General features: G+C 38.8%; 1 protein-coding gene across 1 annotated transcript in view; it reads right to left on the bottom strand.

Moving 5' to 3' along the window:
- Positions 1-22,549, bottom strand: part of ca10a (carbonic anhydrase Xa) — a 195,801-nt gene extending 173,252 nt beyond the window's left edge. Inside the window, exon 1 of the mRNA XM_084433547.1 lies at positions 22,072-22,549. Within this exon, the coding sequence (XP_084289673.1) occupies positions 22,072-22,132 (61 nt within the window). The 5' untranslated portion in view covers positions 22,133-22,549. The remainder of the gene's footprint in view (positions 1-22,071) is intronic.
- Between the last annotated feature and the right edge of the window lie 4,773 nt (positions 22,550-27,322).

The raw sequence follows: 27,322 nt of genomic DNA, 5'->3' as shown, positions 1-27,322 counted from the left end.
ATTGCATTTTTACACCTAAACTTTCTTGTCCTTGCTGCCGCTGAAAAACATGACAGTTGGGCCAGAGGTGGCAAGGCTGCCTTTTAATGGAACTCGAGGAGGGTTAATCCTTCCATCAAGGACAAGAACTAATGCAGGAGAGTGGTTCAATTTCACACAAACCAAAAAAAATGTGGTGGCTAGAGAGGTGAAAATGCTTCCTCCTCTTAGGGGATCTACTGGGGGGAAAATAAGCACCACACCGAAGCTAACGATTTCACTGAGTGCTACTTTATCTAAACATACGCAGTTGAAAGTCCAAAATTAAAGTTGACTGCAATTGCTAACACTGCTTTATTAAAGATCCCCATGAATGAGGATCACTAGATATGGACAGATTTTTCAGATGGTATTAATACTTCCGAATAGCAATTTTGAATGGTTTTGGTCTAGTTCTCTGATGTCTTCCAAAATAGCTGATAACGGTGGTATTGGATTTACAGTGACACCTACTGGATGCAGTAGCATGCAAGTAAAAAGGTTTGCTTTCCGATGTCAATGTAGACATACATGTACTCTTCTCGCATATATGTTTTTGTCACACAGTTAATTTATTCCGCAATCATGTTTCCAACAACAGACCAAGATAAAATAAGCAGTATTCGACTGGTCATGTGATTAACATACTGTAGCAGACACCTTATGTAGAATAAAAAAAAATTCCAACAGCTTTTCCTTGGACAGTGAAATGACTGGAGTTATCATCTCATGTAAAAATATATCATTTCCTGGCTATGAAGATGCATCCCTCTCTTCTGCTTTTTTAATCCATATTATATTGCTTCTCGGTGTAACAAAAAAACAAACAAAAAACTTTAAACATATAATAATTTTATATAAAGCACTGTGCATTAAATCATCATTACTATGCAATGTAAGGCGGGTGCCAGCAAGTTTGAGCGACCCCTCGAGAAAACAAAAGACTCTCCTGAGAATTAACATTTGAACTCTCTCACATAACAGCAACATCAGAGACGTACCACAGAGTGCAGTTCACACCTCACTTTTACAGTCACACCATCTCCCCCTTCTCCCCCCTTCTCTTCCTCAAGTAAAACTCGCTGAAAACCTATGCAGTGTTAAGTATGTACAAAAAGTAACTATACAGGTTTGGTATCATTTAAATTGTCTCAGTGCGTCTGGTAAAATGGTCTCATTCTCTTAACCATAATGAAAAGCTAAAAGAAGTTATAAAATATGAGAAAAGTGATGTGTCCCTTAAAGGTGTTCCCTCCCCCAGATCCTCCATTCAAACTACGTCCTGTATGTAAAACAAGAACCCATTCAATTACAAATTCTGATCTCACAGTTGTGAACCCCTCACCAGGGGACCAAAATCTAATTATAATGACAGACGCAACCATTTGGTAAGAATACTGAATTATCGGGGTTTATAAGGAAAATGGGAAAAAGGTTCGGGGAGTCTGTAGGTAGACTTCCCACACAATCGCTGTGTGTAGTTTTTCGTTGCCAGGTAAATATTTCTTTAATTCCTCGATTTCCGAATTGCTGTTATTATGTTTGAGCGACCAGTGATTTTATTATATGAATTGGATTTTGAATTATTGTTCTATTACCTGGTCAATAAATTGTAAACATTTGATTTTATTCTGACTGACTCTAAAATTGGTTTCCCAATGTTCCCGCAAGTCTGCGTCAGATGACGACTAATATTTGACATTCATTCAAGTGTACTTGGTTTGCATAGACAAGTTATTTCAATTTAGGGCAGCAAATGCTGTTTGATCAACCTAAATCTGGGTGCGTCTAATTACCTCTGTTTTAATTTAATGTTACTTTAGATAAGTTTATGTGGGAAATCACGACATTGCCAATCCAAAGCTATTATGAGAGAAGTAATGTTGTTCAACTTATATCTGTAATAGTGGCCATAACTCTACTGAAGTAAACGTTTAAATTAAGTTCAAGTGTATGCAATTCCATGGGGGCTATACCAAAGTATATTTGATTGTGTAAACGTGAATGTGACCGATCTCAGGTACATAGCAGTTACCTCTGTTTGATGACCAAAATTGACGAGATTGCGATCGTGAGACCCGCAGAAGATGCGAGGACCTCTAAGCGACATAGCTTAGTAAAAGCAGGTAAAACATAATTAAAGCGTTAAAAAGAATAATCAAACACTTATCATGCCCAGATATCATAAAAGTCAGATGAAATAACGAGTTGATACATATGAGTAAATGTACTTCATTTAATCTTGTTGTGTTGCGTAAAAGGAAAGACAGTAACACGCAAAAACCTTCACCCATATTATTGGAGACAGCCCATTGGACCGATATACGGGCTTACAGCAATATATATATTTGTTTGGGCCTGTGCGAAACGTACAGACGGGCCCATTCCATCATGCTGGAAAATGCACAGATGATCACCAAACTGCTCCTGGATCATTGGGAGAAGTTGCTCTTGCAGGACGTTTTGATACCAGTCTTTATTCATGCCACTGTTTTTGGGCAGAACTGTAAGGGAGCCCACTCCCATGAATGAAAAGCAACCACACATGGATGGTCTCAGGAGGCTTCACTGTTGGCACAGCACAGGACTCATGATAGCGTTCACCTTTTCTTCTCCGGACAATCGATATTCCAGATGTCTCAAACAGTTGGAAGGTGGCTTCATCAGAGAAAATAACTTCACAAAATAACTGTCCAATCTTTGTACTTCCTGAAAAATTTCAGTCAGAAAAGCGGCTTCTTTGCTGCCCTTCTTGACATCATGCCATTGTCCAAAAGTCTTGTCCTCGCACTGTGTGTGTGTAACTGCGGATGCACTCACACCCCCCTGCTGCCAATATTGAGCAAACTCTGCACTGGTGGTGACACAAATCCATAGCTGACTCAGGAGGAGACGGTCCAGGCGCATTCTGGATACTCTGGGACGTCCTGAAGCCTTCTTCACTGCAGTTAAACCTCTCTCCTTTAAGTTTTTGATGATTCGGTAAATGAAATGATGTTAGCTGGCCAATGACTATTTTTGCAAGTATTTAACCTGCATCTGATCACAGCACAATATTTTAGAAACAATGTAAATCAACACAAGCAGCAAACTTTGCAAAACACATACATTTGTGGCCGATACATTTGGCCATGGCTGTAGGGATCAAGTTTGGTCATAGTGTTCCAAGTCTCACACCCAGCGAATAGCAAATTAAACAGCATCCAGTATCAACTGTTTGAATGTGTCAAAACTATGAAAACTTCAAAATCGTTATATCTCTCCACCAATTGAAGAATTTCACAAATTCCTCTCCCTCTCTCTGTCACAGGTATCTTGTCAGGATCTATCTTCAAGCAGAAGTTAGTATGGAGTGAGAGGCAATAACAATTCATCAGCCATGTTCTCCTGAGGGATACTGGCGTAATAATACAGGGGAGCTTTAGTGGAAGCTCCAGGACAAGCATCAGACACTGCATCTCTCTCCCTCTCAGTCGGGAAAACAATGCTCCCATCCCTGCAGCTCAAAGCTGCCGTCATTATCGGGATTGGAGACTGGATAGGAAAACATAACGCCAATTGATCATTTCTGAAAGCAAAAGACTGAAGCACTCCAGACTTGATGCGAAAAAAGCTTTCCATAGAACCTCCAAGGAAGAAGTTTTATGTCTAGTGTGATTAAAATGAGAGTTTTGATGGCTTTTATGCAAGTGTATACGGCTGTGAGCTTACAGGGACTAAAGAACTGTTGTGATTGAATGTAATTCGTTGCACTCAGATCTTATGTGTGTCCCAGTTGAATGTGCAGGGCTGCATGAAAATGAGACATCACATATTTCATTATGACAGCAGTTTGAGCAAAGCAGCTAAGTTCTATTCCATTTCCCACACAGCTTGGCAGTGCCCCAATAACATATGTACTGGATTCAGCAGAAAGAAATACCTCAAATCTATAAAGCGAAAACTAAGTCAGAGCAGAGGTCATACGGAATTTAAAGCGGTTAATTTCAACATGTCCCATCCAAATGACTTCACATAATTGGCGGAGTGCTGGAGGTCCAGAGTCAGGATGTTTGCAGTGTCATCTGCATCACTTTGCTGTCACAACTAATCAAAGGGAGGGTCAAACAATGGCACCACTCTCAGTGGAAGACAATACATCTGGCTCTAAGGGACAGTATCAACTCAGATCCAACAGGGTTTACATTTTATGCTTTAATAATGGGATTCAAGTGATTGGTTTAATAATATCATTCAAATTATTGAATCCTGCTGGCGTTGCCTTTTCAGCATTTTACAAATGGTGTCGCTTTCCCAGCAGCTGACTTGCTCATGCATTATTCAGAGTTGGGTAATCAAATGAATAGATGAGGGCGATTGCAGCACAGAGGTAACACACCTATTGAATGTCTGCAGAGTTAGTGTCAATAGATCAAAAAGTAATTAACACTAATTTTCTGATCCCTGTTCCCAATGGGGAGACCCCCCTGCTTGGCAAAGGATTTTCAACGAGGCACTTCACAACAGCTAAACATAGAAGGTACAGAGGAAAATGTGTCTACATTTGTCACTACTAGAGATTAGGGATGTGTACGAGTAATTAAGTAGTAGAGTACTCGTTCTGCACCAACTACAGTTGTTGACTAACACACATTTGCCTGTTGTAGGCATGAAATGTACTTTCCCACCAAATCTCTCACCTAAATCTCTAAATGCTTTCTGGTGCATCCAAGTGCAGCTATATTCGTCATGCACCCCTGTGATCCCATCAGAGATCAGGATCTGCTATTAGTGCTACAACAGACTTCATATAGGCCTACAGTGTGTGTTTATAACCAAGTTTCACAAGAACATAACTGAAAATACTCATCCATTGTAGAAAGAAATTAGATGAAGAGCAACATTATTCGTCCAAATGGTATTTTAGAACTTATTTAGTGTGGAAGTTCTATTTTTGGACAGATACGAGTGATCCTTTATATTATTAGCATATATCTGGCATGCGGGACTCTTCAGTGTGTATACTAGAAATCATACAAACTATAACATTCACACAGCTGCAGACAGAATTGGACCTGTGGGAGCACATGCAATTGTGCCCCAGATACACATGAAAATAAGACACTAGCGTTTCGGTGCATTTGGGTGCAAGGTATGCATTTTCCTGCCACATTTAGCTTCCATTAATTACAGCATATTTAGAGGCTGCATTCGAAATATATAGTACTATATAAATACTACTATATAGTAGGCAAAAAAAACTAAATGTTGGTGTGACAAACATAGTATGTCCGAATTCACAGTACTCATAATAAAAGAGTAGGCAAAAAGTACCCGGATGACCTACTTCTTCCGGCGTGATTCTGAAGTGTGCATACGATGGACACTTTACTATCCCATGAGGCCACAGGAGAGGATGATAATCCAGATTACATTCATACTACACAAACATTCATACTATATAGAACATACTTTTTTAATGGTTGTGACGTAATTACTTAATTACTCAAGAGAGGATGCGATTTCGGACACAGCCCCGGAGCAGCTGAATAGAGACATACAAGTCTTAAAATACAGTTTTAAGATAAGGATGTCCATAGTTTGATTTACAGTTTTTCACCAGTTTACCCTGATGTTTAATGTTTTTAGACTAGATGATGCTATAGTCGGTATAAAATTGACATCTACATTATTTAAGATGATTGTAAGCAACTGTTCTGTTGATCTTTATTCTTTACTGTTTTGATATTAAAGCTACACTATTTAAATTTTAAAGTAAAGGGTTTTACAAAAAAAAAAAAAAAGTACTAAATGTAAAATGAGTAAGTACATCACAAATCCATCTTCCACCATGTTTTTGCATTAGCCCATATCTCTATGGTAAGCCTATAATAATTATCTATTTTAGAGCTGTTGGGATGGATTTTGCAGCAAATGCTATTTCCATTATTCATCCGTGCTTTACATCATATCTATAACTAAAAGGAAGAAAATCAGGCTAATACTACAGTATATGCAGTGGAAGGTGGTGTTGTAATAGTTGAGGCCCCAACAAATTAATCTCAAAGGAGTTTTCAGACAAAAGGCAAAGCAACAGTGCTCGTAATAAATCACAAATCAACATTGGATTGGCTCTTTAGAAATACGTATAGTCTGCATAGCATCACATTTGCTGTACATTGACAAGGTTCATAAAACAGAGTTTATCTCTAAACCAGATACTACTTTAGTCTAGTTGCCTTAAAGCCTACTAGCCAATTTAGTTTGCAACGTTTTACCTTATCCAAGTACATCTCCCAAGCATATGTCAGGAAGCTCGCACTCCAGAACCTTTTGCCCGAGGCTGTGGATTACAGGTAATAATGTTGTTTGCACATACCGATCGTTTCGCTTCATAAGACCTCAATGAATCGTCAGGATCCACAGGTATTCATTTTGTTTTGCCTGTAATTTTTTTTTTACAGTTTCAGCTAAAAATATTTTTTACATTTCTACTGGAGAAAAAAAGACACCTACATCTTGGTTGGCCCGAGGGCGAGTAAATTAACAGCAAATTAATTTAACTAGGGATAGTTTTTCTAGATAGATTTCTTTGTTCTGCAGAGCACAAAAGAGATTTTGAATAATGTTGGTAACCAAACAGATTTGGTGGCCATTGACCTCCATTGTACAGATTAAAAGAGAGAGACATTTCTCATATTTTCTTTTGTGTTCCACAGAAAAAAAAAAGAAAAAAAAGTTTTGCAACGCCATGACGCCAACACAATTTTTTTGGGGGGTAACATTTTTTTGGTATTTTTGTATACATTTTTTTATTTTATTATTATTTTTATTTTAATACTATCCTTTAAGGCAATACACCTTGAGACTCACTTTTGCTACTCTCCAATTACTGTTCTAAAAGGTAAATTCTACGTTTTGTTGCCTTCTTATGGTAACTAGGGCTCTGATACGGTTTCACATATTGTGATTTGGTTTAAGATTCTGCTCCAACCCACAGTATCTTATTAAGCATTTGGTTAAATCCCCCAAAAATTGTACAACAGAAAAGAACTACAAACAAATCTTGTTCCAAAACAGGTACTTAATTTTTTACAATGTTGCATTTTCTTCTTGGTGCGGTTCGCTTTCACAAGGCAACCATTCAAAGCGTACCAAAATGTGTTCACGCAAGTCACATGCAAATAACTGTCCCCTTATTGGGCATAGTTTCCTCTGCATCATCCATCAAGATGATTGACAAGTTTGCTCCATGAGCTTTATTTGTAATTGTCGAGACACGCAAACGCTATACAAATTTAGCCGTCATTTCCGCTGTTAAATTATATACAACATTCGTATTAATACGGCAGCAGAGCAGGAATCAAGGCTTTATCAGGATGCACAGAAGCGCAATTACACAACATTTTAAGATGAAGGTGTGCTCTTTTGGTTTTCAACTGTGATAACTAATGTGCTCACTCACAGAATCAGACACTACTGCTATTTATATAGCACATTTCCCGTTATGAATTATAATACCATTTGGTTCGTTGTTCTGTTGGGTTGGATTGCATTGCTTTCACACCACAAGCAAACTGCCCCAGAGTTCGTTTGCAATCGAGACCACCTCGTTCAGGCGATCTCGGACCAAGCGTGATTGTAGTGTTCACATATGCCAAAACGGACCGAACCAAGGAAGAAAATGCACCAGAAACAAACGCTCAGGTGTGAAACCACCCAAATACTTTTATATCCCTGATCCCTCTAAAGAGCATTTCAAAACCAAGTGATAAACTACCTACACATGGCACTTCAAGAAGTCTCAGAGAAACTAGGTGATGCTGTAAATAAACACTTCATCAGAAACTAATTGTCAGAGGCGACCATTAGTATTCATCATGGAACTGAGGCAGTCCCGGGGCTCATCCATGCAGGGTGAAAAGAGAAAGAGGCGCAAATGCCGCCCATAAATGAAACTTGACCTTGCCGACAGCTGTGCTTACTGACTTATGAGATAATTGTCTTTCACCCTGCCCGTTTGTGGCACCAAATTATGGATCCAGCTGCACCAGTGTAATGTTGCAGGGCTCATCCCCTGTGGACTCTTTCAATCAAGCCCAAGCATCCTGAACCGTTTATCAATATAAAAAGGCCAGGCAATATGCTGTATGTGTAATCACCCTTGATACGTTTCATCATTCCTCTCTGCCACCGATCGGACCTCTGAACAGGCTTCTTCAAAGCCATGGCGTAATCGCTTTAGGAGTAATACAAAGATTTAGCAGCAGCAACGACACACTTTGCATTAGGATTAGTCGATTATTCTAACGATTATTTTTAAGATTAATTAATACGATTTTTCAGATTAGCCGATTAATACAGCAAAACTTTTTACAGGTAATCTATTGCTTATTTTCTAATTAGTCAATAAACCCTTTAGTTATTTACAAATAAAGTACTCACACAAACGGTAACTTCTGCCAGCAGAAACTTCCTTTAGCAGATTAAAGTAGCTGCTTGGATACAAATCTGTATGAACGAACAGCAGACAACCGTATTCTAACAAGGTATAAAGGGACAGTATCAAAGAAGGGCGATTTCCATAACACCGGGAAGTTTTAATCGCAATTGTATGGAAGTAAAACAATGACAAATGTTTTTGAAACAAAAAAGCTTGTTGAATTGCACTACTTGAAAAAAATATGCATTGAATTAACCCTGCTTGCATTTGAATGCATTGTATTTTTAGGGCTTGCATTTTTATGGGCTGAAATTCAACATGGTTGTATATTTAATCTGTGAATATTTCAATTCAAAACATTTCACACACGTTTTCATTATTCAAAATTCAATAATCCATATTCACCTTACAGATTTCACTTCCAAAATATTCATTCTGTTTAAAAATAGGCAATTTTCGGTCCATTTTATTTCGCTTTACAAATTCGCTTCCATAAATTCAGTAGTTCAAATTCGACAGAAAATTCAACATTTGACATCCGGGAACGGCAGGAATATCAGTAGATTCAACAAGCTTTTTTGTTTCAAAAACATTTGTCATTGTTTTACTTCCATACAACTGACAGCGTGTTATAAATAAATCCAATCGAGTGCCGTGAGATTATAAATCTTCAGATGAACGCAACTCATTTCTCCTCCTCCGTGAGTAAACAAACCCCTCATGATTAACACAATTACACAGTGCAGTATGGCTCACACATTATACAACAAGGCAGTCAACTAGCTGCCCAGTGCGATTCCATTCATACAGTGCAAGATGTCAGAGATTGCGAAAAATGTGCTGAAAAATGTGTCAACTCTGTTACATAACGCTGTTGTCAAGCATGTAAAAAACAAAATGCTGAATGTAAACGTTAAGCGCCGTTGCTATACTAGCAATTAGCATCTGCTCTAGAGAGTCTTTGACTGCATCTGAAATCATATACATCTACTATATTGCAAGGCCATGTGGTCCTTATAAGCTGCAAATGCTTTCATACCCAAGCTATTCGTGGCCGCGCTAATAAACATTACCTATAAATTACTACAAATTCCCTTGTTTGGGGTGTACCATAAAGCTTACATGATAAAACGTTGGCAATACATATGTAACCATCCGTCATTTATGTATTTGCCAAACTACGATAATTTTCTTCAAATTTGCCAGTCATGGATGGTTTCGGATAAGCGGATCCACAGCAGCTTTGGTGCCTACGCTCTGTTGTTATGCATCGTCATCATTGTCCCACATTCTCATTGATTTGCTGGCAAATGGGGAAGACTGCCAGATCTTGATCAACGAAAATCCCATTGTATTAGATACAAAACTAAATAGACTAAATCAAGTGAAAAAAAAAAAAAACGTCATAAACTATTTTCATAGTATTTTGTTTTCTCCATAAGGAAATGTATTTTTAATGAAAACTTATAAACTCTTAAAGACACCGCTCGCCACAGCTATATTGTAGGTGCAAAACAGTATGTAAAAATAGTATGCCCGAATTCACCGAAATTATAAGGCAGTTGGTGAAAAGTACCCAGCAAGATTCTGAAGTGCACATCTGATGGACACTTTACTATCCCATGAGGCCATGAGAAATGATTTGTTGGTAGCTGGTAGCTCACATGATGGATGTAGTACATCCTTATATTCATATTACACACTATATATAGAACATATTTTTAATGGGTGCGAAGTAATTACTTATTCAAAAGAAGTACATACACAGTACGCAATTTCAGATGTAGCCTTGTTTTGTGAAACATGACCATCATTGACGTCATCGATTCAGTCGAGATGTCATTTTAGCCTATTAGGATTATTACGTTGACTACACTGGTCTGAAGCTCCAGCCCACTCCATCAGCGTCGGTCTACACAGTAAGCTAATGGCCTGTATCCTTTGTGGATCAACAATAGATTTAATACTGGAGTTTTTTTTTTTAGCTCTGATGGCCTTACTATGACCCCAGCAGCACCAAAGTCTTAAAAAAAGTTATTCTACAATAAATAAATTATATGACAGATGGCATGGTATGAAATGCACACCCACTGCCTTGACCAGCAAAAACAACATGGAGAACTTAGCACTTCCCTCGGGAAATGCATCGAGGCAAATGTGAGAGTGGAAGTTTTACTACCAGATATAAACTTTATCAGTATTACTGGAGCATTTGCAGCGATTTCCCTCAGAGACTCACACACTTTTATCATCAAGAACACAAACTGCTTCTGTATTATGCATTCAGGTTCTCTTAGAACAATTCATTTGGCAATTTACATCATATCTAAACATTTTGAACTGTGACATAAGCCCCTCATTCCGGAAGGGAAAGGATAAACAACCAAATCACGTACGGAGGATGCTGACAATCTTGCAACTCTCTCTCTCTCTCTCTCTCTCTCTCTCTCTCTCTCTCTCTCTGTCCACATGCACAGATGCAAACTCACTCACAGACACATCTGCATGGGATTATCAGATTAGTCAGCTGAGACAGTGTTGCCCAGTGTGTGCGTGCAGGATCACCCAGCCACAGCAAAAGCCTCTGTACTACCCTGTAGATATCAATGCTTAATGTTCTGGCCTTCATCCGTGGCATTGCCTACACATTAAAAACACCTTCTCGCAGTCACATGCTTGGCAGCGGCAAGGCCTCCCTCATAAAGAGAGCCGAGATCACTGTCAAGCAGCGGCGAGTGTCGCTTGTTGAGCTAAGAGTGGCCAGGTGCGCATTGTGGATGATGTGCCACAGGGTACCTGAGAGCTAGTGCAAACATGTCATGGTGTCTTGCTTCTGTGGGTTTGTGACAAGATTCATGGCTGGGTTTTTACAAATGGCTATGCCCGTTGCATGTGACAGTCAATAGTGTTAGCTACACCCACCCATCAGGGAAGACCTAGCTAAACACAGCTGCTCCTAACTAACGGCTGATTTAGAAGTTCAGCAAGTCTTTAGTCTTTCAGTGTTTTGAAATATGGCTTGTGTCTGGTTTTACTGAATCAAATGCTTAATTAAATTAAATGCTTCTTCAGGCTAATTCAAAATTCACACTAAAATTCTCAGGATTCAGGGAAAGTGGGAGTAATTTTATAGAGAGCATGAGATTAGAAACATAGGCATGGTTATTAATGAGAAACATTACTCCAATTTCATCTAATTATACTTTTATCATACTTAATTTGAGCTATAAAAATAGGTTACATTTTCTGCATGGGACCAAAATAGAAAACAAAAAAAGCATTAATTGAATGCATTCATTTGAATATTCCACAATCATTCACAAACATATTGTGCCCACAACTGCTAGTTCGAAGAGTTGCAAAGTTACAAGAACCATGCCAACTAAGATTTGATAAATTACAACATTTAGCCACCATGGATGAAAGTGTACACAACCTCTTCAAGTCTTAATAATGCCACCATAAATGCCTCACTCTCAATAAGCAAGAGATGCTCTTTAAACGAATTGGAGACAGTATCCAGCTCTGATTAATCCAGTCCTCCAAGACTAAAGGACTGACTTTTTTCATTTTCAAGAGGTTTGAAGGAAAAGTATGTGAATGGTTAATAAAAAATACAATCCCATGCTGCTATCAATGAATGGAGTGGCAAAACAACTTCCAAAATGCTTTTGATTGGTCCAAATGATTTTGATTGGACTTGATCACACATTCTTCCAATTACCTGGATGAATGCAGACCCTCATGTTTTCCTAACAGCAAAGGCAAACTGCAACAAACTAGGACTGTAAACTCTAGTGTGTCAAAATTTAGATTTTTAGATTCTCAGTCCTATTCAAACAAACCTGAAAAACATAATCAAGTCTGTTTATCAGAATGGTGGTACAATGTTTTCTGACTGGGCTGAGAAATCTGTCACAACAACAACAGGCATCTGCAGCTCTGATTTGTAAATCTTTATGAACAACTTCCACTGAGACAGGTTTGAAATATCTGCAAAGATCCTGTCATGGTCCTAAACAACTTTCTTGGACTTTGACTTAAGGATGTCAGAGGCTAATGAAGAGCTAAATCAAAATGACTATAGAGTGCAACCCTTTTGCATCTTCATTAAAGCGTTATAAGCCATCAACTTAGCCAACCAGCGAATCATAACATTACAAACTTTAATTTGAAGCAAAAAAGTATTTGAAAATCTGACAAAAATACAAAGGTGTACAATGAGAAAAAGAACTACAATCCCATGAAGCATTGCGAACAGCATAATCGAAATAAAAACGATGGAGAAATATAAAACTATTCATTTAAAAATGTTGATTAATTTTTTATATATATATATATATATAAAATACACACACATATTAGTGCTGTCAAAATCGATTAATCGCATCTAACAAAAGTCTTTGTTTGCATAATGTGTTATGTAACACAGATAGATAGATAGATAGATAGATAGATAGATAGATAGATAGATAGATAGATAGATAGATAGATAGATAGATAGATAGATAGATAGATAGATAGATAGATAGATAGATAGATAGATAGATAGATAGATAGATAGATAGATAGATAGATAGATAGATAGATAGATAGATAGATAGATAGAGAGTACACCCCTCACATTTCAGCAAACATTCTAGTACATCTTCTCAAGGGACAATACTATAGAAATGAAACTTGGACAGATTTCAGAGTAGTCAATGTGCTGCTTGTATAGCAGTATATATTTACTGTCCTCTGAAAACAACTCAACACACCGCCATTATTGTCAAAATAGCTGCAAACAAAAGTGAGTACACCCTAACAGGTTGTTGCTGGGATCCTCTTCCACTCCTCCATAATGACATCATGGAGCTGCTGGATGTTAGACACATGACGCTCCTCCACCTTACGCTTGAGGATCAGCACAGGTGCTCAATAGGGTTCAGGTCTGGAGACATACTTGGCCACTCCATCACCTTCACCTTCAGCTTCCTCAGCAAGGCAGTCGTCATCTTAGCGGTGTGTTTGGGGTCGTTGTCATGCCGTTCGGCCCAGTTTCTGAAGGGAGGGCATCATGTTCTGCTTCAGAATATCGCAGTACATGTTGGAATCTATGTTTCCCTCAATGAAGCTTAGCTCCCCAGTACCAGCAGCACTCATGCAGCCCCAGACGATGATGCTCTCACCACCATGCTCGACTGTAGGCAAGACACAATTGTCTTAGAACTCTTCACCAGGGCGTCACCACACATGCTGGACACCATCTGAGCCAAACAAGTTTATCTTAGTCTCATCATGCCACGGGACATGGTTCCAGTAATCCATGCTCTCGGACAGGTTGCTTTCAGCAAACTGTTTGCGGGCTTTCTTGTGAGCCAGCTTCAGAAGAGGCTTCCTTCTGGGACGACGGCCATGCAAACCGACTTGTTGCAGTGTGTGGCGTATGGTCTGAGCACTGACAAGCTGACCTTCTGCTTCTGCAACCTCTAAAGCAATGCTGGCACGATCATGCGTCTGTTTTCTGAAGCCAGCTTCTGCACCTGACGCACAGCATGAGGACTCAACTTCTTTGATTGACCCGTGCGAGGCCTGTTATGAGTGGAACCTGTCTTGGAAAACCTCTGTATGACCCTGGCCTGGACTGTAACTCATTTTCAGGGTGAATCTTCTTATAGCCTAGGTCAACTCTGTGGAGAGCAACAATTCGAATTCTCAAATCTTAAGAGAGTTCTTTGCCATGAGGTGCCATGTTGAACATCCAGTGGTCAAGTATGAGAGAATTGTACTCAAAGCACAAATTTTAACTGCTGTAATACAAGATACACACATTTGTATGGTCTTGTTAAGCAGACAAAAACATGAAAATGATGAATTGGACATGTGGCTTTGCATGGTTAAACGACACATACAGCTATTATCACTTAGGGTGTACTCATTTTTGTTGCCAGCTATTTTGACAATAATGGCTGTATGTGGAGTTATTTTCAGGGGACAGTAAATATATACAGCTATACAAGCAGCACATTGACTACTCTAAAATCTATCCAAGTTTCATTTATATAGTATTGTCCCTTGAGAAGATATACTAAAATGTTTGCTGAAATGTGAGGGGTGTAATCACTTTTGTGAGATACTGTAAATATATATGTATATAGCAGAGTTTCCGCTAGAAAAAAATGGTGCTGAGAAAAAAAGTGACCGGCAGAGGTTTCGTTTTCCGGACATTTTGATGATATGCCGGTCAAATATCGCCTCTTAATTAGTCAAGTTGAGGAAAACTGGAGGCAGGCTATGTAACTTAAAAAATAACATAATCAGGCCGTATAGAATGCAACATGTTTATTAGCCTAACTTTCAAATAGACGGAAAAAAACACGAACGTCCGATTGGCGTCAATCAACGCCAATTGTTTTTACTATGGTTTCACATTCATAGTTTAACAAACCAATCCCCCTTCCCCACATAAAATATCTGAAGCCTATTGTTTTTACTCAAGCGAACTTCCCAGTGTCTCTCCACAACTTGCAATGCGCATAAGCCGCGTAACCTTGTTCTCCGCAAGGCGACTTCGCTGCTTCGTCTTGATCCGATTCTGCAGCGAGAACCCCCCCTCTGCAGGAGACCCATTTTCTACTATGGTTTTGTACGTTTCTTCATTCGGATCTATTTGCGATCCATTCCATTCTAAATAAACAATGCAGTTTATATGCTTCGTCCTTGTTTCATTATTCATTAAGATAATAATTAATAAATGCACGCATAATTATCAGTGAACTTGTTAAATGTTGCAGATATGTTTTGCTATGCATGCACAAACAAATGCCTTTCAACTTGTGTGCAAAATTCAGAATAAAATGAATGTGCAGCAATTTGTACAAATAGAGAGTCTAGGTCTACTATACATGTTGTAGCCATTAAATAAGCTCATTTAGTTTAATATTTGTTAAAATATTATAATGTTATTTTTTCATCTATGTTGATTATGAAAAGTGAACCGCACGAGTAAGATAGGATGCGCAATATATCGAGAGACATGGTGTGGGTCAGACATGATTTTGACCACTTAATTAAGTTTTGTTTTGTAGAAAGCCTTTTTTGAAGTGAATTTCGTTTTGTATAAATTGTATCTTAATTTTAATAATTTTTTTAATCAACCAATTGCCCGGATTTAGTAAATAAGAAGCAAATATAGCAGACGATAGGCCTAATCATGGAGGCGCCCGCGTGGTCACTTGCATTGCTCGTGAACTGGACCGCATCTCATCCTAATTTAACGAAACTCAGCGTAGGCCTCACAGACATGAAATATATCTTAAGAAAGCTTGAAATGTCTTTTTAACAATTTAAAATGAAAAGAAATAGGCTACTCTCTGATTATGTAATCCATGATGTGCATTTCTCTCTATGGGTGCGTTCACTACGGAGATGGCGATCGTCAACTTCATCTTTACAGCTGTTGTTGCTGTTAATAAACTAAAAATAATAGGCCTATAATTTTATTAAACAATAAATTAAATGAAATTGTAATTGTATTAAAAAAGCAACAAAAAAAATCATGTTTAAGTGATTGTATTACGCATTAAATTCAGGTAGGCTACTGAGTCGCTGTCCTCAGTGCCCAGAAAAGCGCTGAAACGGAGATGAAGGGGAACCCGGTTTTATTTATTTTTTGGCTTATTTTAACTGGCCCATCCAGTTTTCTGGGGGCCCACCTACAATCAAAATCCTGGCGCCACTAGTGCATCGCAGCGGTCTGTTATCAAGAAATAACAGACCGCATTCCACATTGGAATTCAACCAAGCCATGTAATAATGTTTAATAACTTTCAAATGGTAGAGCATGTTCCTTTATAACATAGCCAAAGCAGGTGCGGAGATTTTTTTCCCATTTACGTCAGCTAAATGCACTATTTTTCAGGCTGTTTTCAGGCTGTTTGAATGCCTAAAAATCTATACACTATCTGGGAAAATGATAGTTACTCAGTAAAAAAAAAAAAAAAAACACCCAGTAGAGCCTACAACCGATTTTGTATTTAATTGTTCTCCAGCTGTAGTGAATCCAAAACACCAAAAATGTTAAGGATGACTCATTTTCACCCCTGGCAACTAAAAAGAGGCAACCATTATCTGACTATTTACATAACGTAAGTTAGCCTAACTTACATAACGTTAGGTAAAATTGGAATTTGGTGTAAACATCATTACATCATATCATTACATTGTCCGCGGTTCGTCTGACGCTGCTTCTGAATCTCTCTCCGGCCGGTGAGGTTTACTGTTAGTGTTCTGTATAAAAAACTTTGATATGTCCATATTAACTTCAGCCGGTTAGCCAGTAAGCTCGCTACGACGCCGGTGAAACATACAACAGCCCGCCAGCCCCTGATGACAACGACGAAGAATAAGATTTATATTCTTCTTCGTTAGTTTTTATTGGCAGTTGGCATTTTGGCAAACAAGCTGAGTGATGCGCGATGCATTACCGTCCGCCACCACGCACGGTAATAGGGCCTAGAGCTTTTGTTTCATTTTTTGCCGCTCCAGTCAGAAAGACTGAGAGGAAATGAAACAAAGTTGAAGTTATTTTAAAAAACCTAAAAGATTCAGGGCTTTTGACAAAACATTCGGGGCTTAAGCCCAATTAGCCACCCCCCGCTCCGCCCCTGAGCCAAAGGTCGGTGTATTTTTGCTTTATACATTTTAGGCTTATTCTCAAATTCAGATTGTGTTAGGGGGGCGGGATTATTAGGCAATTTTAATCGGACAATTTGACCGGAGAGATTTAATTTTGTCTGACATTTCATTTTTTTTCCGGACAACGGAAACCCTGGTATATAGGTGTATATACTGTACACAAACACACACGTATATAAACTAGGGCTGCACAATTATTCGCAATTAACATGAAATCACGCATAAACCGATTTGGCTTAGTGTGATTATGAAATCGCAAAAGCTGCAATTATTTTTTTATGCGCAGCTTGTCAGTGAAGCATGGCTCTGTGATCAGTAGTAGATGCTGCTCCATCTAAAAGCACTGTGAGTTTGAGTCACTTATAACGTGCATTTGAAAAAGCAACACACGTCAAATATCTTTCCAAACATGAGAAGCATTTATGAACCTTTTTGAACATTTAATAACTCACTTCATAATCTCAGTTGAGTGTTTGAAAACATCCTTCTGTGAGATGATGTGGCTTCTTACACAGAATACACTGTAAAAAAAAATTACATCCCCAAGTCAAAAATTTCAAGTGACCGATAACATCTAAATTTTTCAATTAGTCTGACGTATTATTTATCATTGAGCCAATGTTAACAGACTATTGCAACAAGAATTTCACTTGGGCCAATTGAAAAATGTAGATGTTATCGGTCACTTGAAATTTTTGATTTGGGAGGGTTAGAAATTTTTTACAGTGTAAGGTAGACAACATAGCCTTTATCACTGTATAGAATACTGTGAAATAATATGCTGATTTGAAGTATAAATATAATTTATTATCATGAAAATACCCGAGAATGCTTGAACTCATAAAACATATATTCTCATAGTGTGTCATGTGTTTATTAGTCATAAAGTCTAAAGTGTTTCAATCTTCTGTTTATTCAGCTACAGCGATAGTATGATGCCCATAAGGAATTCCTGGAACGACGAGCATTATACTTCTGCAGGGCATATTTGCAGTGTCTGCATGGGAGCGCCCTCTGGCTTTCAGATGGAGCAGCATTTACTGCTGATCACAGAACGGTGCTTCACTGACAAGCTGCGTATAAAAAAAAAAAAAAAAAAAAAATTTATATATATTTTTTTCCAGCCTTTGCCAAATCACGTGCGGTTTATTTAGATTCACTGCAGTTTATTTAGATTCGTTGCACAGCTAATATAAACACACACGTGTATATACACTCACCTAAAGGATTATTAGGAACACCATACTAATACTGTGTTTGACCCCCTTTCGCCTTCAGAACTGCCTTAATTCTACATGGCATTGATTCAACAAGGTGCTGAAAGCATTCTTTAGAAATGTTGGCCCATATTGATAGGATAGCATCTTGCAGTTGATGGAGATTTGTGGGATGCACATCCAGGGCACGAAGCTCCCGTTCCACCACATCCCAAAGATGCTCTATTGGGTTGAGATCTGGTGACTGTGGGGGCCATTTTAGTACAGTGAACTCATTGTCATGTTCAAGAAACCAATTTGAAATGATTCGAGCTTTGTGACATGGTGCATTATCCTGCTGGAAGTAGCCATCAGAGGATGGATACATGGTGGTCATAAAGGGATGGACATGGTCAGAAACAATGCTCAGGTAGGCCGTGGCATTTAAACGATGCCCAATTGGCACTAAGGGGCCTAAAGTGTGCCAAGAAAACATCCCCCACACCATTACACCACCACCACCAGCCTGCACAGTGGTAACAAGGCATGATGGATCCATGTTCTCATTCTGTTTACGCCAAATTCTGACTCTACCATCTGAATGTCTCAACAGAAATCGAGACTCATCAGACCAGGCAACATTTTTCCAGTCTTCAACTGTCCAATTTTGGTGAGCTCGTGCAAATTGTAGCCTCTTTTTCCTATTTGTAGTGGAGATGAGTGGTACCCGGTGGGGTCTTCTGCTGTTGTAGCCCATCCGCCTCAATGTTGTGCGTGTTGTGGCTTCACAAATGCTTTGCTGCATACCTCGGTTGTAACGAGTGGTTATTTCAGTCAAAGTTGCTCTTCTATCAGCTTGAATCAGTCGGCCCATTCTCCTCTGACCTCTAGCATCAACAAGGCATTTTCGCCCACAGGACTGCCGCATACTGGATGTTTTTCCCTTTTCACACCATTCTTTGTAAACCCTAGAAATGGTTGTGCGTGAAAATCCCAGTAACTGAGCAGATTGTGAAATACTCAGACTGGCCCGTCTGGCACCAACAACCATGCCACGCTCAAAATTGCTTAAATCACCTTTCTTTCCCATTCTGACATTCAGTTTGGAGTTCAGGAGATTGTCTTGACCAGGACCACACCCCTAAATGCATTGAAGCAACTGCCATGTGATTGGTTGATTAGATAATTGCATTAATGAGATATTGAACAGGTGTTCCTAATAATCCTTTAGGTGAGAGTATATATATATATATATTATATATTATATATATATATATATATATATATATATATTATATACACTGTATATATATTTTTTTTTTTAAGTAAACAAACTTTTATAATAATTGATTTGACAGCGATAGATAGATAGATAGATAGATAGATAGATAGATAGATAGATAGATAGATAGATAGATAGATAGATAGATAGATAGATAGATAGATAGATAGATACCTCAGTCCCTCTGAAACTGCATTATTTTTGCACATTGTCACAAGGAGATGCTCTGCACTTTTTGAGAATCTGTGTTCATGAGGCGATCCCTGTGCCGCTGGATCCAGAGCGGCATCAAAGCAAATGTTAACTGCCATAACTAAACAAATGCTCATGCTCTGCAAATGTCAGCTAAAATCTATGATGTTCCGGTAAGAATGCCTGAAAACCAAAGGGCTAGGGAAGTTGGGACTCGTTACAGTCCAATTACGACTGTAGTGGGGACAAAATGGAATCTTTGATCTTTGTGAGCATGTTGCGACAAAAAAAAAAAAAAGACAAAAAAAAATCCATTGAGAGCTTCCTTGTTATAACAAAAGGCAGAGAGGCCTTCAAAAAAGATAAAATAAAGGTTTAAATAGCAAAATGGTGTGTTTTCCATCTGTCATAAAACAATGCAACTGCTTACAACAGACACATCATCAAGAATATTGCTGGGGAAAACAGTGTTGAAAGTAAATAAGAGGGCTTTGCTATTTGGGGATTGATGGCTGTGGAACAAATTGGAAATGCTTTGAAAATGATAATAATGATGCACCATAGCTACACCAGAAAATAACTGAAAGGCAATGTAAACTCAAAATGTACCCTATTTTCTTTTTAAAAAGCACATTCCTGCTCTAATTATGAATGATTTATAGTGCACGTTATTCCAAAGGGAAGAAAGGCCATCATCATAATCATAATCAAAATTTTAAAAACCTGCTCTTCCTCTGAAACAACCTTTTCCACTGACGTCACTTGGGCTGTGTGGGCTACTGGGTAATGTTAACCCAATGCCAAATAGCAAACTTACATTCATTCTGGCTCTGCTTTGATACAGTGTGTAATTTTCACAATCCAATCAATTCCTGATGGATTATGGATCCTGATACCTGTATTTCTAAATTATATAACGTTATAGAAGTCAAATGTGCACAACAATTCACGTTGAAAAAGTGGAATAGGTACAGGGAGACAAAACTGGCACCAGATTTAAGGGCACTACTAAACATAAAACCAAAATGCTCATAGCAACTGATATCATGATCATTTAGAGATGAATCTTTGCTGGAACATATTCAGCAAAACACAGGAGATATTTATAAGAATCCTTGGAGTCACATTATAAACACTGCTATTTCGCATACATAAAAACACATTAAAAGCAAACCAATCACACATACTAACCACATTGTGCTCATATGTAATGTAAAAAAATAATATTGCAAAGCAATAACAGTCTGAATTTCCATATAAGTAGCCTCATGTAAAATGTTCACCATCGTTGAAATTTACATGAGGTTACTAAAAAGGAAAGCTCTCAGGGGCCATCAACACTTCAAGGACGTTTACGTTGCCTGTCCTACGCATGATGAGAAAGACTGATGTGTTGCGCGCTGAGTTGCCATCAATGTCCAGTTCTCGCGTGGGCGACACTGCTGGACGTGTTCCATAACACTCTTGCGAGGAGCTTTAAAGTTGACCCAGAACGGACTTTATTTGTTTAGTCATATAATAACATTCGTGACTTTTATTTGGACGGCTTTTGGCAGTCATTTAGATTTCTGCCCACTGAATAAGTTATTTCCGTGGGTGTTCTGGTTTTTAACACTATAATGTCTGAGAGGACAGCATATAATCGACCTCACACGAGCTCCGCATTAAACTGACTAAGTGATAGTAACTGGCAAAATGGTAACAGTTCGAGTAGACCAGTTCGAGCTGCAATTTGGGTTTCCATTGCTCCTACATCACTATTTCACATTTACATAACCAGTGGATGAAAAACTCATAGCCTATGACTAATTTAATGTAATTTAATTTTTTATGTAATTTAATTTACGCTTCACTTACTGTATGCCTAGCCTTACAACACATAGTCCACCCGAATGAGTTAGTATGGCAAATGGACCATCATTAAAATATAACAGCCACGCAGTATTAAGCAAAATATATTATTAACTTAAATTATTTTAATTAATGAAGGAATAGTAGCCTAATTAATGTAAATGGCGTGGCTATAAACGTTGTAGGCAACAAAAAAGAAGTGATTTTTATATCATCAAAAAACTGGATTTTGATGGAATTCCGCGCCTTCCGAAGGAATTTACGTAATTATATTATATTATTTGAATAATAGGGGACAAACTACGTACAGTGAATGATTTTGTAATACATGTTTTATGGTTTTAACACAATTCAAGCTATAACACGATTATCAAAGCACTTCTTGTAAAAAAATAATAATCAATAAATCAATAAATCATAATGAATCTTACCTGAAGTGCAAACAATGAGATTGACTTGAAGGATAATAAATATTTCCCAGATTATATCCATGTTTTGTCTTCATTCCAAGTCCATTGCGCTCAGAAAACGGGGATCAGTTGCAGATGAGTCCACCCAGTCTCTTTCCCACTGGACACCTTCCACAAGATCCTCTCCAAATCACACACATAGCACATTTATCTCGAGGACATAACGCCACATTTCAAACAGGCTGAAATCCAAACAATTAAGACTATGTCCCGAACTAAAGGGGATCTGGAGTGATATCCTCAGTGCGAGTACTTTAATAGATGTTTCGTTGCGTCCCACAAGCCTCCATAAAAATGACTCAAGCGTTCCAGAAGTGCTTCTGTTATATGCCACGCAGACGCTGGACTCCGTTGATGTGACCCTGCGAAAAGAGAGAGTACAACTGTGATTTGACGTGTCCTCGTAGTGGGCAAGGTCGGAGCTATGCGCGAGAGTAACAGTTTTAACTCAGCCAGGTTTAACGGGTAAGTCACGGGACCGCGCACTTGCTGTAAGGGGGCGTGCTTCCCTCGTTCACGACATGCCGTTACACTTACCAGCGCACGCGAGCACTGATTCATTTATCCATCTGCTTTCATATAGTGTCATTAAAAAGAGGAAAGTTGTAAATATAAGCAAACTTGTTGTGTTTTTTGGAACACTTACGGGAGTTCACAGTTTCTGTGACAGGACAAAACGTCTTACAAACAAGTTTACCAGCGGAGTTATGAAATACTGCAGAGGAAATATGTCAGTAAACAATCCACAACAGCACTGCAGGCGAGATAGTCTGCGCTTACCTGTTACGTTTATATAACGGGACAGTTCAAAAATGTAAAAAAATAAAAACAACAACTAAAAATCCAAATCCAGTGGTCCATGACATAAACAGCTGATATTTCCCGAGGTTCACGAGGTAAACGACTGTATACCAGCCTCCTGTGCGCAGCGGGTACGCGGACCACTAAAACAGAGAGCGCGCTCCCGCTATTAATTGCGTGATCACGTTACCTAGGCACAGGTGGATGGAGCAGAGCATCAGCGAGAGAGAGAGACAGAATGGGCGGGTACATCAGAGATACGCCAAGAAGATTCTGCGTTATTTATATGGACCTATACTCTATAGGTCCATATACGCAACCAATAACGCTATAGACTATACGTTTTCAAAAATTTCAGACCGTCACCACAACAATTGCATCATGTTCTTATTGCTTTTCAACAAAATACGTTCACTAAGTGGCGATATGCATGTATATAAACTATTATGTTTCATGGATAGTTTATGTATACTGTAGGCACATAGCCTTTTACAGTTGTAAAGATACCGAGACTTACCTTTTCCAATGTATTATATTAAGTTAAAATGTCGTTAGGCAGGTTAAAGTATAATATCTAATGCTATATGATTTTCATGAAAAACTTTTTTGGGGAACCCCCCCCCCCAGTTGCTAGTCATGAAAACAAATAAATCCTTTCTAGTTACATTTATCCAAAGCGATTTACAAATGAGAACAATAGAAGCAGTTAAACTAACAGCAGGACAGCAATAGGTAAGTGCCATGACCTTTCTCAGTTTAATCTAACGCAGTACATGTACAAAAATCTAACTTTTTGTTAGTTGTCTTCATGATTTACCAGTCCCTGGTTTTCTCATTGCAGGTTTACATTAAGTTGAGATCTTTAGACTAATAAAGGTGCTTTCTGTAAATACAGTATCAGTACTCATATTCAAAGATACTCATGTTTAAATATACTGTACAGTAAGTGAGAACACTGTGCTTGGTACATTTTTTGTCTTCAAACCAAACTTGGGCCTTCAGCCAACAAAGTTCAAATCCCCTCTGGCTAGCGTGCTTTAATGTTTTAATTGTTAGGTCAGTAGGCTTTGGCTGTTCAAACGCATTTGATCACATGAGCATTTACACAATCAAAGTGATCCGGTCGAATGCATTTTCGACTACCTCTGGAAGTGGTCGAACGTGGACAAGCTCAAAACGTTTTAGACCCCGTTTACACCTGTATTTAGTGTTGTCCACTTGTGACCCGATCGAACAAAACACTTCTTAAGTGTAGCCTATACAAGGCCTGAGTCTTGCCGGGAATTATATGTCAGTTTTATGATGATGTGATTTTGGTGCACATTAACATTCAAATGTGATAACTGTATCATTATTCATCAGTGTTCATTTAATGTGCTCAGATGTTTGTATGTTCATGTCCTCATGATATAAAAAAAAATATCTCCTTTCAATGTTGAGAACAATATCACAGTGCAGTCGCTAATGCTGACTCATTGCTTCCTTTTACTTTTTTTGCGGCTTATTCAATACAGTACAGGATATGGCAGAAGGGGATAAGAAAGACTGGAGAGTCTTACTTTTATAAAGAAGATTATCTGTATAAAAAGCCATAGCAATAATCAGACGCACTTCACTCACGACATTCAGAGTCTGGAATTTCAAGAATTGTAAATGACAATTCAGAACATGAGTATAAAATAAATATCATGTAAACAAATTTGATTTTCAAAAATGTTTTAAATGCAGCATAAAGTCTGCGATATGTAATAATTTACTTTATTTTTGTGAGACTCTCAAAGGTAAGTCATGATTTCCCCTTTATCAAGGGCAATCAAATGCCAGGGATTCAGAGAAGAGGAGTATGATCTGTATTTTGGACATTTTAATTGTTGGTATACTGCATTAACCCTGTTGTCATTTATTGGGTAAATGTGAACCAGCCAAAAAGTATGTGTATATATTGTCTTCTATTCAGATTATTAACCAGCTACATTTCTAGTTTTATGTGTGTCTCAAAGGAAAATGAAATGTCAAATGCATAAAGCACAGTTATGCCAGCACATGACCTACAAACTATAAAGAGTGACCAAAAATGGCAAAATATCTTTTGAAGAGTGGCAATCGGGATATTGTGAGAGAGAGGAGGTGCATTGTGAAATAAGGAAGACATTCATGCATCCGTTCAGAGGTCAATAGCTGTTTGACTGCGGGGGTTTGCACTTTGCAGGGGTTATAATCCAAGTGTGCGGGTGTCTCCCTTTGCTGCGGGCCAGGCCATGCCCTAATCGATTGGAAGTCAACCTTAATTCTCCCATTACCATCAAGGGACTCGTGTTGGGAGGTTGTTCCAAAGCCAGGACACATTAGCCCTGCAAATGGAAAGTGACATACACAAGCAGGTTTAATGCAGTCAGGGTTCAAAAACCATCTCTGGCTTGTAACTCAGATCAGTGTTGTAAAGCGGTGCAGGTAGTGCCAATCAGCATGGGATCAATGCTCTACTGGTTCAATTGACTGCAATAATGCAAATGGTAGACACTAATTATGATCACGCCAGCGTGAATGCCAGAACGACTGGCCTGCTAATGGAAGAATCAAAACACATTAGGACTGCCAAATGATTTGATTTCTACTTCAGCCATTCCGATGCAAATGGACATTGAATGCCAGCTGTAGGACAGTCATAAAAGGAGCACCAACCAAACCACACAACCAAAACTTCTCAAAAAGACTTGTATGAAATAAATCAAGACAGAGTTTGAGTTAATTCGGCAGCCTTATTTGTAAAACACAACATTTATGGGTAACACTTTATTTTGATGATCCCTTTTGAACAATCCTGTTGACTAAACGTAACTTTACAACTACATGTCAACTATATCTCATTAGAGTACTGGTAGACTGTCTGCTTAATATTTGATAACTCTTTATTGTGATGATCCTCCAACAGACATTCTACTGACTATAAGTAACATTGCAAATACATGTCAACTTATTCTATTCCTAACCCTACCAGTCTACTAATACTCTACTAACACTCTAAGGAGAGTAAGTGGACATGTAGGTGCAACGTTACTTTTAGTCAACAGAATGTGTTAAAGGGACTATCAAAATAAAGTTTATGATGTATGCATAAACACCTACAAGGTGACTTGCATACATTTTTTCATCCTAGCGTTAATCCCGCTTGTCTGCTTTTTTGCAAAGCTTTCTCTGTTTGGCACAGTTGAGGGTGACCTCCGGGGCAGCATTGATGATCTTCATGTCATCCTTTAGTCTGTCAAGCCACCGCAACTGGCACCACTTCATCCATGCCGCATTGACCTGTGCTTTAGTGTCGGGGAAGGTGCTGCAGTCACTGGTGATGACGGATCCAAGGTATTTGTAGTCCATGGCCTTCAGTTCTTTGCTGATGGTGCCGTCGGTTTTTGGGCTGCATTCCAGGTACTCTGTCTTTTTGATGTTTAATCACATGCTATGACCTTCCAAGCATTGCTTGCACATCTTCACGTGTTTTGCTCGTGAGGAAGACGTCATTGGCATAATGGAGTGACCATGAATGAGGCTCTTGCAAGACCTTAGTGATTGTGTCCATACACAGGACAAACAGGAGAGGTGAGAGGAGCGAGCCTTGGTGGACACCCATGGTAATTGGGAAGGGCAACGATGTTCCGACAGGGCAGCGGACGGTGCTGGTGACACTGGTGTAGGGGGACTTGATATAATTCTCGTAGGGTTCAGTGACAACGTGAGCCCAAAGCACATGCCAGAAGAGGTTGTGGGGCGTGAGGTCTGTCAAAAGCCTTCTCCAGGTCAAGGAATGCCATGTGTACAGCTTGTTCTTCTCACGGTGCCTCTTCAGGTTCAGGAGCAGCCAGGCGTCATGGACTGCATCAGTGGTGCTGCATCCTTGGATGAAGCTGCATTGGTTCTGTGAAATGGAGACTGAAGCCGGCCTTTGATTACTCGCTCGAAGATCTTTATTGCGTGGTATAGGAGGCATCATCATTTTGTCTTTCTCGTGTCGTTCCAAACCAAACTTTATTTATTTAGTGAAACACACAAAAAAAAAAGTTTTTTTTTAAGTCTCAAGCTGCAACTGAAACTGCATACTGTATAGTAGTACTACATTTAGTTTGACACTTACTTTGTGGCCGTTAAAAAGGTACGGTCTATATTGTATGAATGTGTGTAGTATGAATGACATTTGGACGTATACTACAGTACATCCACCATGTTGTCACTGTCATGTGACCAACTGTGTCAGTTGCGTCACTTCACTGCCATTCACAACTCCTCTCCGTGGCCTCATGGAATAGTAAAGTGTCCATCGAAAGTGGACTTCAGAATCTCGACAGAAGTAGTAGGTCATCCGGGTACTTTCTGAATACTGTTTTACGAATACTATGCCCTTGGACATCCTAGTCTG

The sequence above is a fragment of the Rutilus rutilus genome (genome assembly GCF_951802725.1).
Source record: "Rutilus rutilus genome assembly, chromosome: 16".
In the NCBI taxonomy this organism is placed as follows: Eukaryota; Metazoa; Chordata; class Actinopteri; order Cypriniformes; family Leuciscidae; genus Rutilus; species Rutilus rutilus.
The sequence above is the reverse complement of the archived record's forward strand: the minus strand, read 5'-3'. Positions and strand labels throughout refer to the sequence as shown.